General features: G+C 42.8%; 1 protein-coding gene across 4 annotated transcripts in view; it reads left to right on the top strand.

Annotated features, from left to right (window-relative positions):
- The window catches only part of FIG4 (FIG4 phosphoinositide 5-phosphatase), a 126,643-nt gene that overhangs the window by 100,867 nt on the left and 10,443 nt on the right, over positions 1–15,333 (top strand). Inside the window, exon 23 of one of the 4 annotated variants that reach the window (XM_032338827.1) lies at positions 5,433–5,487. The exons of the other annotated variants lie outside the window; for them this stretch is intronic. Within the exon in view, the coding sequence (XP_032194718.1) occupies positions 5,433–5,472 (40 nt within the window). The 3' untranslated portion in view covers positions 5,473–5,487. Of the gene's footprint in view, positions 1–5,432; positions 5,488–15,333 lie in introns of those variants that run through there. 4 annotated transcript variants of the gene reach the window in all.

Raw genomic sequence — 15,333 nt, 5'->3', positions numbered from 1 at the left:
TCCTTGATTAGATTTATTCCTATGTATTTTATTGTGGATTATTTTTTTATTATGATCAGTAGTTCCCAGCTATTATTGTGTTGCTGTTTATCTCTCCGTTTAGTTTAGTTATATAGTTATGTGCTTCAATGTTGGGTAAATAAATATTTTCAATTCTTACATCTTTATGGTAAATTGATCCCTTTTACAATTATATAATTACTTTGTCTCTTTTGACCATTTTTAACTTAAAGCTGCTGCTGCTTTTTTGGTTATAAATTACTTAAAACATCTTTTTCCATCCCTTCACTCTCAATCTATGTGTATCCTTGAAACTAAAGTGAGTTTCTTATAGGCAGCATATTGCTGGATCTTGTGTTTTATCCATTTAGCTACTCTAGTCTTTTGATGGGAGAATTTAATCCAGTTATGTTTAAAGTAATTAATGATAGGTAAAGACTTACTATTGCCATTTTGCTCATTGCTTTCTGTTTTGTACCTTCTTTGTTCCTTGCTTCTTCTCTTGCTGTCTTCCTTTGTGATCTGATGACTTTTTGTAGTAGTATGCTTTAACTCCATTTGTTATCTATTTTAAAATGATAACAACTTCAATGGCATATGGAAACTTTATACTTAAACATCTCTTCCCCTTTGCATTTAGTTACTGATGCTACAAGTTATAACTTTTTTATATTATCTATACAATAACAAATTATTGTAGGTAAGCTTTTTAGACACATTTATTTTTTAACCTTTAGAGTTGCAAATGAATTACACACCACCAATACAGTATTAGAGAATCTGACCTTGATTATATATTTACTATTACCAGTGAGTATTACACATTTATATGTTTTTGTGTTATTAATTAGCATTATTTAATTTCCATTGCCCACCAGGCCCCTGGCCACAGGGGGCCACCAGGTTGGCTCTGCAAATAAGCACAGCCACTGCCTAGGATCTCTGCTGGGGCACAGCTCCAAAGAGAAATGTGGTCTGCCAAAATTGTGCACTGGTTACTGTAAACCCTGCCTACCTTCTCTGCTTCTGATTCTCAGTGGTGAAGTCCTGCAGGGTTCCTGTGACCCCTGTGAGGCAACATCCAGACAGGCCTCCTGGGAAGGACCCTGCAGTGCTGGGGGAACTAGATGTCCACTTTGGGCTCTTTTTTCCTCCCACTGTAGAAACCATTGGTCCTTGGGGCCCCTCTTGGTATGGCACTATGCGGGCCTGGGAGGGGGCAGTGTGGTCAGAGTATAGCTACTCCTCTTAACCCTTCTAAGGTTATCCTTCTCAGTCTTTGTTTTTCAGGCGGTCCTTCAGCCTTATCCCTGGGTTCTGAGATTTTCACATTACTGTCCTTATGCATATTTGCCAGTTGGTCTTGCAAAAGGGACTGAAGTCGGGAATGACCTATGTCACCATCTTGAGCCATGCTTTTCTGATTTTCAGTTGCCTGCTGCTACCAAATTGCTGAAGCTCTTCAAAAGAATTCTTCAAAAGAATTCCTTCCCCATATATAACTAGCTCTTAGAATCCTATCAGCATGTCTAGAATAGAACCATGACTTCCTGATTTCCATTTGCCTGTTGTTTTCAAATACATGAAGCTCTAAAAGTTTTGCTTTGTTTTTATATTCACCTCACTCTTAGAATCTTATGATTAAAAAAATTATGGCAGTTTGATCTCAGTTGAAAAGAAAGAAAATTTTTCCATTTTAAAAAATCTTTTCTCTCAAACCCCTTTCCATTAGCTTGTAAAAAACAACTCTAAGATGGTTTATATCCATTAGAAAGGGGTCATGGTTTCTACTTTGTATGTGTGATGTCACCAAAACACTAATTAAGCCCGAGAATATCTGACTAAGATGTATCCTGTTATCCAGAAGTAAAAAGGGATTGAGACTATCTTGACTTTCTTAACCATTTTGTTTTTACTATGTATAATTGTGTTACTTAAAGTTAAAATAAAGTCAACCAGCACCGTACATCAAAATAATATTTCTTTGAAAATAAAACTTTGAGGCTTATTTCAAAAGATGAATGGTTAAATTGATAGTTCCTTTATGATTTGGTTAGGAAGCAGGAAAGTAAATTGACTATAGTTAATATGTTAGATACATTTATTTTTAATAATAGAGCTGGGAAAAACATTCTGATAATCTCAGAAGAATCAGTAAATGTATAATAGATAGAACAAGAGCAAAATGTAATTTTAGGTATCTTTTTGGGAACTCTAAATAAAATTGCTAGCATACCTCAGATATATTATGCATTTGGTTCCAGACCACTTCAATAAAACAAATACTGCAATGAAGCAATTCAAATGAATTTTGCATTTCCTAGTGCATATAATAATTATGTTTACACGGTGTAGTCTGTTAAGTGTGCAATAGCATCGTGTCTACAAAAATAACGTACAGACCTCAACTTAAAAATACTTTATTGCTAAAAAATGCTAACCTTTTAGCAAGTCATAATCTTTTTGCTGTGGAGGGTCTTGTCTGGATGTTGATGGCTGCTGACTGGTCAGGATATGGTTGCTGAAGGCTAGGGTGGCTCTGGAAATTTCTTAAAATGAGACAGTGAGGGGTGCCTGGGTGGCTCAGTGGGTTAAAGTCACTGCCTTCACCTCAGGTCACGATCTCAGGGTCCTGGGATCGAGGCCCGCATCGGGCTCTCTGCTCAGTGGGGAGCCTGCTTCCTCCTCTCTCTCTGCCTGCCTTTCTGTCTACTTGTGATCTCTGTCTGTCAGATAAATAAATAAAATCTTTTTAAAAAAAAATGAGACAACAATGAAGTTTTGCCACATCAGTGGACTCTTCCTTTCATGAGATGCTGTTGGATAGCATTTTACCCACAGTAGAACTTCTGGAATTGGAGTCAGACCTCTCAAATCCTGATGCTGCTTTATCAGCCAAGTTTCTGTCATATTCTGAATCTTTTGTTGGCATTGCAGCAGTCTTGACAGCGTCTGCACCAGGAGTAGATTCCATCTCAGGAAGCCACTGTCTTTGCTCAGCCATCAGAAGCAGCTCCTCATGAGAGCAACCTTTTCTCATGAGATGGCAGCAGTTCAGGCCCATATGCAGGCACTACCTCTAATTCCAGACCTCTTGCTGTTTCTACCACATCTGCAGTTACTTCCCCCACCGAGTTCCTCAGAGTCATCCTTAAAGGTTGGAATCATTTTCTTCCAAACTTTTATTAATGTTGATATTGTGTTGTTCATCTCCACTGCAACTAGCCTTCAAGAAACTTGTCAAGGGGCACCTGGGTGGCTCAGTTGGTTAAGTGTCTGACTTGGTCTAAGGTCATAATCTCCAGGTCTTGGGATCGAGCCCCATGTCGGGCTCCAACCCCGTGTCAGGCTCGCTGCTCAGCGAGGAGTCTGCTTCTACCTCTCTCCCCGCCCCTCTCCCATCTGTGTGCTCGCACATGTGCACACACTCTCTCTTTTTCTATAAAATAAATAAAATATTAAAAAACAAAGAAACTTGTTAAGTTATAGTGCAGTATCAAAGAAGAATGTTCACAATTATCTGGAATGATTTATAAAATACTCCTTCATTTTCTAACTTCACATCTCTGTGATGTCAGAGTTTCTTTCCTTTTTTTCTTAAACTATGTTCAGTTAGCCAGCATATAGTACATAGTTCATTTTTGATATAGTGTTCAGTGATTCGTTAGTTGCATATAACACCCAGTGCTCATCACAACACGTGCCCTCCTTTATAGCCATCACCTGGTTACCCCATCCCTTCACCCCCCTTCCCTTCTGCAACCCTCAGTTTGGTTCCCACAGTCCAATCTCTCATGGTCTGTCTCCCTCTCTGATTTCTCCCCCTTTGGATTTCCCTCCCTGTCCCTAGGTCCTCTGTGCTATTGCTTATGTTCTACATATGAGTGAAACCATGTGGTAATTGTCTTTCTCTGCTTGACTTACTTCAGTTAGCGTGGTCCCCTCCAGTCCCATCCATGTCAATGCAAATGGAAGGTACCATCCTTTCTGATGGCTGAGTAGTATTCCGTCGTATATGTGGACCACATTTTCTTTATCCATTCATCTGTTGAAGGGCATCTTGGCTCTTTCCACAGTTTGGCTGTTGTGGACATTGCTGCTATAAACATTAGGGTGCATGTGCCCCTTCTTTTCACTACATCTGTGTCTTGATACAGAGTTTCTTCATATACCTCAACCAGAACAAATTATCATGACAGATTCAGCCAGACAAAGATTTAAGAATTCAGTTGTCTTGTATTAAGACATTAAAGAGATTGTGAACATGCCAAACATTACTTCTTTGTCACTAATTTTCTTTTGTTTTGGAAAATGTAGTTATTTTTCATTAAAACATATTATGTTGGGGCTCTTGGGTGGCTCACTGGGTTAAAACTTCTGCCTTCAGCTCAGGTCATGATCCCAGGGTCCTGGGATCAAGCCCTGCATCAGGTTCTCTGCTCAGCAGGGAGCCTGCTTCCCTTCCTCTCTCTCTGCCTGCCTTTCTGCCTACTTGTGATCTCTGTCTGTCAAATAAATAAATAAAATCTTTAAAAAATGTATTGTGTTAACATTTACTATGTTTACTATTGTTATTTTTAAACTAGTAAATATTTTTTAATTTCTTTTTTTTTAAATATTTTATTTATTTATTTAGCAGAGCGAGAGCAAGAGAGAGAGAGAGAGAGAGAGATCACAAGTAGGCAGAGAGGAGAACACAAGTAGGCAGAGAGGCAGGCAGAGAGAGGGGGAAGCAGGCTCCCTGCTGAGCAGAGAGCCTGATGTGGGGCTCGATCCCAAGACCCTGGAATCATGACCTGAGCTGAAGGCAGAGGCTTAACCCACTAAGCCACCCAGGCACCCCTATTTTTTAATTTCTTAGTTTTAATTTCTCATATGGTAAATATCAATAGATGTAACCCATATAAACCAGCTATTGGGGTCCTCAGGAATGCTTTTAAGAGCATAAAGTGGTGGGTACCTGTGTGGCTCAGTGGGTTATGGCCTCTGCCTTTGGCTTGGGTCATGATCTCAGAGTCCTGGGATCAAACCCCGCATCGGACTCTCTCTTCAGCGGGGAGCCTGCTTCCTCCTCTCTCTCTCTGCCTGCCTCTCTGCCTACTTGTGATGTCTGTCAAATAAATAAATCTTAAAAAAAAAAAAAAGCATAAAGTGGTCCTGAAACTATAAAGTTTGAGACCCTAATGACTTAGAATGTTTGACCATTTATGTCAGAATGCAGCACCGAGGCAAACAAAGCATTTCTATGTAGCAGCCTTGCTCAGTCCTTACCAACAGAATGAGATCCATGACTGGCTGAAGAAATGTTTATTTTCTGTTTTGTTTTGTTTTTTAATTGTTTCAGAAATCAAGGAAGCAACTTTTTTCTGTTTAAATGTTTCTATCAAAAAATGACTTGAACCTCTTAGGATACTTTCAGGTCCAAATAACAGAACACCTAACTCAGCTGGTTTAAATGATAAGGTGATTTAAAATTTCATGTCACTGAAGGATCACAGATAGGGCAGACCCCAGACTTGACTGGTTGAGGAGAAGCGCCAGTTTCTTTCCATCTCTGCTTTCCCTTCCTCAATGTCACCTCATCCTCAAAGTGGCAGCAAGATGGCTGTAACGTGTCCGGGTGCCATCCATCATCAGACGCGGTAGTGCTAAAGTGAGAAGAGGGATGTTTCCCCTGTATTTCCTCCTTAGCAGCAGGGAGCTCCCAAACCCACTGAGCAGACTTTTCCTCGTGCCTCAGTGGTCAGGATTGGGTCACATCTAGTCCTTAACTGTGTCACTGCCAACGGTTGTGGGTTGTTGATTAAAATAATCATTTTCAAGGGAGCTAGATATGAGGAAGTCATCTATAATGACTTAGTTATCCAAAACAAAACAAAACAAAATCCTTTGGGCCTGTTCAGTTAACTGGAAATCCACTTGCACAGATGCCCAGTAAGAGGCCGCGCAAAACTGTGGAAAGTGTTCTAAGCCTGAGAACCAGGAGCCTTGGAGTCTGGTTCCACATCTGACACTCCTGGGCTCTGAATCCCCTCTCATGGCCTTACCTCCTCATCTGTCAAAGGAGGGCTCAGACTAGCGCACTAGTTCTGTGACCCTCTGGTTCACTGGTTCCTTCATTCACTCCCCTACTCTTTCATTCAGTGGTATTTATAGAGTGCTTGCTCTGTGACGGAAGTCACAGCGTGCGACATACACCACTGTTGCCTGTTTAACCACAACCATCTGCTCTTCCCGCACTACACACACAATGAGAGCCCCAAGGGGAGTCAGATCCAAACTGGTTGTGTTTTTTTTGTTGTTTTTTTTTTTTCATAGAATAAATTGTTTAATGCCCTGGGCAAAGAGCCTGTGCTGCAAAAGCTCATTAGCGGATAGTGACATCACGAGAGTTCTCTCTCCTCTTACTAAAATGTAAAATCTCTCCAGAAATGGGAACAAAGAGCCACAGTCATATTTTGACAGAGATGGGTCTTTGTCTCAGAGAAGCTGCCCCTGGGCCTGGCTGGCTGTGATCGCTGAGGTTCCCTCCGTCTCGGGATGGCTGTGAGGCGGGGAGCAGGCATGCAGAGAACAGAAGGACAGTCAGGAGAAATGAGACTGTGTTCTCGGAATACTCCAGGGCACTCTTATGTTTTATTTTTCAGATAAGATGTCAGAAAGGTTTTTCTTTTTAAACCAAGTTGCTAAAATTTTGCAGGTCTTCTCGGTTGCTGTGTGGGTCCATTTTTCTCGTCACATGAGGTGTTGAGGTAGCTGCAAGTATTTATCTGGGAGAAGAGGATTTGGAGTCACGTGATCACTCCCTCAAGTGATATTTGAGTCGCTGTCAGGTGAAGCAGAGCATTTTTAAGTTGCTTTAGGGACTAATATAAGTACAATGTAGAAGGAAGAAGATCTCGGGTCACTGCAGAGAGAATCTTTCCAACACACTGAGCTCTCAGCAACGACCTGGAAACAGTCCACTATGAGAAGTCGTGAGTTCTGCCATCACTGAGAGCTCTCAGGAAGAGGCTGGATAACCTTCTGCCAACCATGTTGTGAAGAGGTTCTTCATTTGATCTGAGTGTAGATAAGGTGACTTGGAAGGAAGGTCATCTCTTAGATTCTATAATTATCATATCTGTGAGACCTGTGATGGCTTGAGATCAGTAGCAGTTTGAAACGAAAGCAGGTGATTCATTTACTCACCAAATATTTATTGAGCACCTACTATGTGTTAGGCACTGTTCTAGACACGAGATAAAGAACAAGACTGGCAAGACACTTGGGCACTTGTGTTCTGGGTTGACAGACAAGCACTGAAAGAATAAATGAATAAGTAAGACCATTTCCTGTTAGGATGTATGCTCTGAAAAACACAAGGCAGCATGATGGGAGAGAAAGATTGGAGCAAGTAAGGGTGGGGATGTGTTTTAGATTAGGTTTGGAGGGCAGGTCTCTTGGAGGAATCAGCCCAGGAGCGGAGACTGGAATGCAGACGAGGCATTTGCCCTGGGAGGACTGGGGAAGAACGTTGGAAGCAGAGAGGTCATGCATGGGAGAGCAGAGTAGGAACAAGCTTGGCAGGTTTGAGAAGCAGGCAGAAGGCTGAGTGAGAGGCCAGAAGGATGTGTATGGGAGGGAGTGGGCATGGGTAGGGGCCAGATCTCACAGAAGCTCTCTCGAGAGCTTAGCGTTCCTCTGTCCATTGGGAAGCCATTGCAAGGTTTTCGGTAGAGGGGCGTGCTCCAGTTCACACCTGTAAAAGATGGCTGTGCTTTCTTTTTTGGAGGGTGAATTGTAGGGGGCAAAGCAAAGAGGAAAAAAAGGAAAACTCAAGAGAAATGTGGTTTCACAGAAGCCAAGAGAAGAAAATGTCTCGAGAAGGAGGGAGTGGGCAGCAGTGTTGAAGACAGAAAAATCAGCAGGAAAGTTATTGATGGCCTTGATGAGCAAATGTTTTCGGGTGGTAGCTTTGCATACCCACTTAGAGTGAGTTTAGAGAAAAATGGGGAGTGCGTAAGAGGACGTGGGGAATAGAAACCATTCTTTCAAAAAATGCTGTGAAGGAGCACACAGAAATAGGAACATATCTGGAGGGGAATGTGAAATCAAGGGACTGTTTCTTAGATCAGCTTATTCCAGCAGCTTCTCTGTGTACTGATGGAAGGGGTTCTACAGAGAGGCAGATCTCAGGGACGCTGGAAAAAGAGGTGATTGCAGGAGAGCTGTCCTCGAAAGGGCATTGTGTTTTATATTTTTATTGAAATCCGTAGTTTCATTATCTTTGCTATTGATTAGTTTATTGGGCTATTTTTGTATTACGTTGAACCATATGAAATTAGCAATATTCACCTACAATTTTTGACCTATAAAAAGTACCATCATGTAATTCCACCTATAGTAGAATTAGAATTTTCTCCCTTAGACACTTAAATTTCTGTCATAGCTCTTTATAATTTATATACATTTTTAATACGAAAACAATCTCAAACTTACCTAAAAGTTGCAATTACAGAAGAATGTCCCAAACCATTTGAGAGTAAGTTTCAGACCTGATGTTCTCTCTCTCTCTAGCATTTGAGTGGATATTTCCTATAAATAAGAACATTCTCGGGCGCCTGGGTGGCTCAGTGGGTTAAGCCGCTGCCTTCGGCTCAGGTCATGATCTCAGGATCCTGGGATCGAGTCCCGCATCGGGATCTCTGCTCAGCAGGGAGCCTGCTTCCCTCTCTCTCTCTCTGCCTGCCTATCTGTCTACTGTGAACTCTCTCTGTCAAATAAATAAATAAAATCTTTAAAAAAAAAAAAAAAGAACATTCTCCAACAAAATCACAGTTTACAATCTAGTAAAATCAGGAAATGAACATGAATACATTGTTACCAAATAATTCCCTGGTCCCATTCAAGTTTTTGCCAAATGTCCCGGTAATGTCCTTAATCCCAAAATGACCTTGTTTTCCATCTCACACTGCATTTAGTTGTCATGTTGCCTTAGTCTCTCTCACTCTGGAACACTTCCCCATTCTTCCTTGATTTTCATGACCTTGACACTTTGATGGATACAGGCCAGTTATTTTGTAGAATAACCAAAGATTTGGGTTTGTCCTGATTATCTTCAGGTTATGAACCTCTGGCATGAACCTCTGTGATAGTCAACCTTCAAACTGGCCCCACCTCCTGTTATCCTCACCCGTATGTTGGTCCCATCTTCCTGTTATCCCCACCCCAAAGATCAACCGGACTTGATCTTTGTGACCCAGAGCATATAGCAGAAGTGATTAAGTTATGACATGCTCTTGGATCACGTGCTCTGTGTGAAGCAAGCCTCCATGTCATGAGCCACCTTAAGCATAGGCCTACATGGCCACTGAAGCATCTACCCAACATCTACCCAGAAGGCCTCCCAACAATGTTGAGTGAGCTTGGAAGTGGATTCTCCAGCCCCAGTTAAACCTTGAGTTGACTGCCCCGCTAGCTGACCATTTGACTTCAACCACAATCATCTGACCCCCCAGAAACTAGGACTTAGTAAATGTTTATTGACTGAGGGTACAAAATGAGTACATGCTGGAGTATCACAAAAGTGACGGTGGGTTCTTTCCATTGCATCCTATCAGGTGGCACGCAATTTCAATTTGCCCCATTTCTAAGGATCTTTATTTCCATCCCTTGGTTAAAAGTGGTACCATCCAGGCTTTTCCCCTATGAAGTTGATCCTTTTTCTTTTAATTGATGAATATTTTGTGGGAGATACTTTGAAACTCTGTAAATATCCTGTTCTTTATCAAACTTACCACTTTTACAGTTATTTTTCTCAGTATGAGGTCTTGGCTTCCTGTTTTATTAAATAGGGTGTAATCTGTTACTGTCCTTATTTATTTTGATGCTCAAATTGTCCCAAGTTTTACCTGAGCCCCTTCAACCTGGCTCCTGTGTTCTTTGGACATGTCCTCATCATTCTTTGAACACTTCCCTTGATTTCTGGCACAAGATGTTCTGAGCTCATCATGTTCTTTTCTTGCCCTAGCCCTGAGATCAGTCATTTCTCCAAGGATCCCTGGTTCTTTTTAGTGGAAAATGGTTTAAAAGGCAGGGTCTGGGCACTGGGTGTGTCTGTTGCTATTAAGGTGTTGCTGCTCCCAGACCCCCTCAAAAGACATGTGCACATTTGCATATGTATCTATGTAAATATATATACAAGTATGTACTACACATGTTTTATATATTACATAATACAAGTGTATATATTTATAAATACAGTAAATTTAAATATACAGATATTTAAATCTCTGAGTTCATATTGATACCTCTAATTGTAGGGTATCCAGGGTCTCTGTCCTTCTCTCTCTTTCCATATTAGGAACCCCTTTCTTCCACAGGGAGAAACTTGGCTTCTGTTACCCTTAGTGTGTTTATTTATATGATTTATCCCTCTGATATGATCAGTCTCCTATCACCATTACATTTACCCCTTACCCCATACAAACACCCTCCATTTGGGCTCCAACTTCCATTGCAGTGTTACCCACTCTCATGAATGGCCTCCTCAACCCCTTGGGAGGCAACCCCTCCCCATGGATATCCGTACTTTCCTTTCCCTGCTCAGGTCCTGACATATCACCTCAGGCTGCCCCTACACGAGGATATCCTCCTCACCCACTCAGGCCTTAACCCCTTAACCTGTCCTCTGTAGAGCTGCCCTCCTTACCCTGCTTGGGCTCTGATTCCCCACTTCGAGCCTTCCCTCCCAATGTGGATGCCCTCTTACCCCACTTGGGCTCAAACACCTACAGGCTGTTACAGGCTCCCTCTCCTTGCTCTGCCCCATCTAATGGCTTTAGAGCTGACTCGTTCAGGGGAGGAAGGGGAAGAGCAGGGCTTTATGATTTTATAAGGGTGTCATTCTGAAAGGGCCATTCTCTCCCTCCATAGAGGAGTTGTGAATTTCTTCTTTAGTGCTAGGTTCCAAATTTCTGATGACCCCAGAATATCTTGGGAAACTTGTTGGAATACAAATACCAAAGCAAACAAGAGATAACAATAAAAATGGAACAAGCAAAATGTCCCTAGAAAATGGTTAAATAGATTATAGGGAAGCATTCACTTTTCATTTTTGGACTTTTGGTTACTCTTTAAATTTTCTATATATATACTTTTATGTACATTAATAATACTAACAGACTGTGGGCCTTGCTTTATAATTTTCTATATCAAAGCCATAATTAGCATTATTTTTTTAAAAGATATACAATATACAGAAGTTAAGACCCTATTAGTCGAGATTCTGATTCAGTACATCTGGACTAGAGCTGGGAACCTGTGTTCTCTGAAATTCTCCAGTTGAATGTAATGATCAGCCAGGTTGGGGAGTCTCTGCTCCGTAGGAGTTCCCTGAGCAGCTGTCCACATGTCCACTGGGAAGCACACCCAGCATTCCATCACAGGTGAACATTGACAGAGACAAAGCCATAGGAGTCTTTCGGGAATCTCAGGACTGTTAGATTTTGTTTTGAAGGCTCATGATCCATCTGATACCTCCTTCCAAAGAACCATTTTCTCTGATTCTCCTTGTTAGTAAAGTGAGGGACGGCTCTGAAAAGAGGTAGGCTAAGTACTCTTTAGAACTACCAAGGCCATCAAAGACAAGGATCATCAGCTGTCACCCCCAAGAAGAAACCAAGGTGACATGACTAAAAATGTAATGGATCTTGAATGGGAGCCTGGACCAGGAAAAGGACACATCTGGACTTCAGCTAATAATAATGTGTTGATATCAGTTCATTAATGGCAACAGACGTCCCAGACTCATGGAAGATGTGAATGATCAGGGAAACTAGGTGTGGCTGTATGGGAACTCTCTTGACTCTGCACGATGATTCTACAAGTCTCAAGAGGTTCTAAAATAAAAAATTTATTAGAAAAATAAACTGCTGCTGCTGTTCCAGGAAATTTGAGGACCAAAAGGACAGATTGTTCCCAGAGGTCCCTGTGTCATGCCTGATGGGTGACCAGTATCCCTGGGGCAGAGTTCGGCCCTGCATATAGGTGGGGAAGGGCTGACTCTGAGAGGTGCAGTTATGTTCTTTGCCCTTTGAGAACAGCTGTTACGTGCTTGATGTGCACCCTGTCCTTTGGTGGCAGGACAGTCCCAGTGCTATGCAGGAAAACCAGCCCCTGTTGCCTGTGGTGCAGAGCCAAGTGTGCTCCCATTATACAGTAGCTGAAATGTTCAACTTACAGCCTGCAGAACAATGCAGCCAAATATCACTGGCTGCTCGTCTGGTGTTTGTCATAAAACAGAGCTGAAATAGAGGGGAAACTGCATTTCTTTTTGTACTAAGATAGATAATGTGTCCTCTAAACGGGAGGGAAACCATACAGTTTATAAATTGCATCCTAAATTGGCTTTTACATAGTTTAGATCTGAGAATCATCCTGCTTCATTTCTCTGAACCCAAACACTCTTTTAAAAACCCAAATGACATTTTTATTTGATAGTTCTCCGAGAGAATGTGCAGTGTCATTGTACGTGTTATTTGTACATGGACAAATAAAAATGTCAATGGGTGTGGCCGAAACATAGAAAGTACCAGCATTGCTGCTCATCGGTGTGCTGGTGGCAGACTGTCCCTTCTGTCCCCTCGGGCAGCAACCATACCCATGCCCGAGTGCTGGAAGTATCCCTTTCCCGCCAGGACCATCTCGGAACAATGCTCACCTGGAAAGGCTGGCTGCCTGCCCCTTGGTAAAGCAAGAGAGAGCCAGAGCTGTTTCGTTTTTATTCTGCAACAAAAAGCTCTTCTGCTGGTCAGAGATCAGTTGTGAAAACATAATCCATTCCACATAGAGTAAACCAGAAGTGATTTGTTATAGGGCTTAAAGTGACTTTCAGAATCGCTGGAGGGGTGAAAAAAAAACTCTAGACTGAGCTTTTAAGGAACAACTCCTCTCAGAGTGGCTTCTGCGTTTGCCCTAATCAGGAATCTGTCCCAAGTAGCTGCCGGGTGCCACACCAACCACCTCAGCTCTCACCAGGAAGCCACCATCCCCGCAGCCAACTCAGGAACGTGTTGCCTTTGTGGCTGCCTGTTGAACTGATACCCAATAGCTCGCTTCTTTCCATATGACTTGGTTTTAAATCTAAGCCTCCTGTGAGTACAAGGGCTGAGTAGAACCTAAACCACATTTTGAACCCAAATTGCAAGGGAGTCTGGGATTTTTTTTTTCCACTTTTCAGCCCCCACACACTAGAAAGGGAGTTCAGGTAGATATTGGGGAATCTAAACACTGTTATCTGTCACAGTCTACTCGTTAAGCCACCAGGTATCCATGCCTACTCCTGTGCTATCCACAGAACCCACTCCTTTCCCCAGTGCCCACCATCTCTAGGTTCTGTGCAGTCATCTTTATCAGGTCCAGATGAGGCTTCTCATGATCTACTGACCTGTGTACAAAAAAACTACCTGTCTGCTCCCTATATACAATGGTTGCAAAGGAAAATAAAAACTCAGAAAGAGAGAAAATAGGAAACACGTGAGTACCATGAGAGTCTCCTGCCAAAGGGAGAAAATAGGAAACATATGACTCCCGTTAGGCAAGAATGGTGAAGGCACCCTGCTCAGATAGCGGGGCAAGGTCCTTGGGCAGCTCTCCGGAAAGACTGCCTTGTCCACTAAGCCCCGTGACCTAAATCTAACCGATCTACTAGCCATCTCCCACCCACTACAATAAAAGAATAGCTGATTTTCCTAACTCTGCTTGGTCTGCGGCTGCTCTGGAGGCCCAGCCTCATCAGCCAGGTGCAGGTGAACCACAACACGAAGAGCTCCTCCACCTTCTGCCTGCATCCCCGAAGTCTCTGAATCACTGAACAGCTACCACATCTGGACATCTGTAGTGCGCTGCTGTCTCGGAGGACAGTAGGACCTGACCAAGTAGAAGCAGGAATCTAGCTGAAGAAGACTTTCTTCCAGAGCAGCCCTGGATGGGCAGAGCTGTCGTGACAGGATCTCTGCCTCGGCAGCAGGGACGGGATAGCCACACAGGCAGTGATGTGCCAAATTTAGGGACAGCTTTGGAGGTAGATGAAAAATATTCTTTTAAAAATAGCTTACAGGGGCATCTGGGTAGCTCATTTGGTTAAGCGGCTCCCTTCGGCTCGGGTCATGATCTCAGAGTCCTGGGATCGAGCCCCACTTTGGGCTCTCTGCTCAGCGGGGAGCCTGCTTCCTCTTGTCTCTCTCTGCCTGCCTCTCGCCCTACTTGTGATCTCTGTCTGTCCAATAAATAAATAAAATCTTTTAAAAAAAATAGCTTTACCTAGGAATACCTGGGTGACTCGGTTGGTTAAGTGTCTGACTCCTGATTTTGGCTCAGATCATGATCTCATGATCCTGAGACCCAGCCCTGCGTCAGACTCCGCTGCCCTGGACGTGGAACCTGCTTAAGATTCTCTCTCCCTCTGCCCCTCCCCTGCCTCTAAAAATACAGCTGTGGCCAGTTGGTTCTGGGAAGAAGACAGCAACAACATAGTTTTAAACTCTGAATCTCACATAAAACTGAACAACCAGGTAGCGAAAGCAAATACCCGTAGGCATTTACCTCAAAACTGTGAGAAGATATCCCTAAATACAGGGTCCCTAAGACAAGCAGGCGGTGGTCTAAGGGTCACCAGGCTTACATCATATCCATGTTTGTACAAGAGGAAGGAGCAGGGAAGGAACAACAGGGCATCTGACACACATGAGTAGTGAACAGGAACGCATGGGGGCCTGTTGGAGGCTTTACCCGATTCAGTACCAGCTGAGTGCAGGGGCTTCCGGGTGGATTCTGAAAGTAGTGGGGCCAGTCTGGCCATGTAAATGTTTGAAACCAACCACCAAAGCTCCCTCCAGGTCAGGGGACCCATCTGACTCCCCATGGAGTCAAAATTGAGCAGGACCATGACAGGAGACATGAAGGAAAGAGAAGCAGAGAAAGGGGAGAGGTGCAAGACCTCGGGGAAAGCTGCGTGCGTGGCTTTGAATACATCACAGAAGCAACCCAAGAGGGAGTTCTGTCAAGTCAGTCAGACTTTCTTCTCCACCTTCTAAAGGTTCAGGAAAACTCATTTTACATAATGAGCATCAGAAAAGTATCGAGATTCCACACCATATAAGGTGACGAGAGGAACAGAAGAAGACAGAGGAGGCCTGTTTCCCTGCAGACCGTGAAAGCATGCCAGGAAGACATCAGCAAAAGAGATCAAAACTGAAGCGTGCTGTTTCAAAATGTGCTTAAAATACAAAACTTAAAAATGCAAAAAGAAATGAAAAACCACAAAGATTTAAGAGAAAGTGTCAGATACTG

This window comes from Mustela erminea, chromosome 4 (assembly GCF_009829155.1).
Source record: "Mustela erminea isolate mMusErm1 chromosome 4, mMusErm1.Pri, whole genome shotgun sequence".
NCBI lineage: Eukaryota > Metazoa > Chordata > Mammalia > Carnivora > Mustelidae > Mustela > Mustela erminea.
This window is presented reverse-complemented; position numbering and strand designations above follow the sequence as displayed.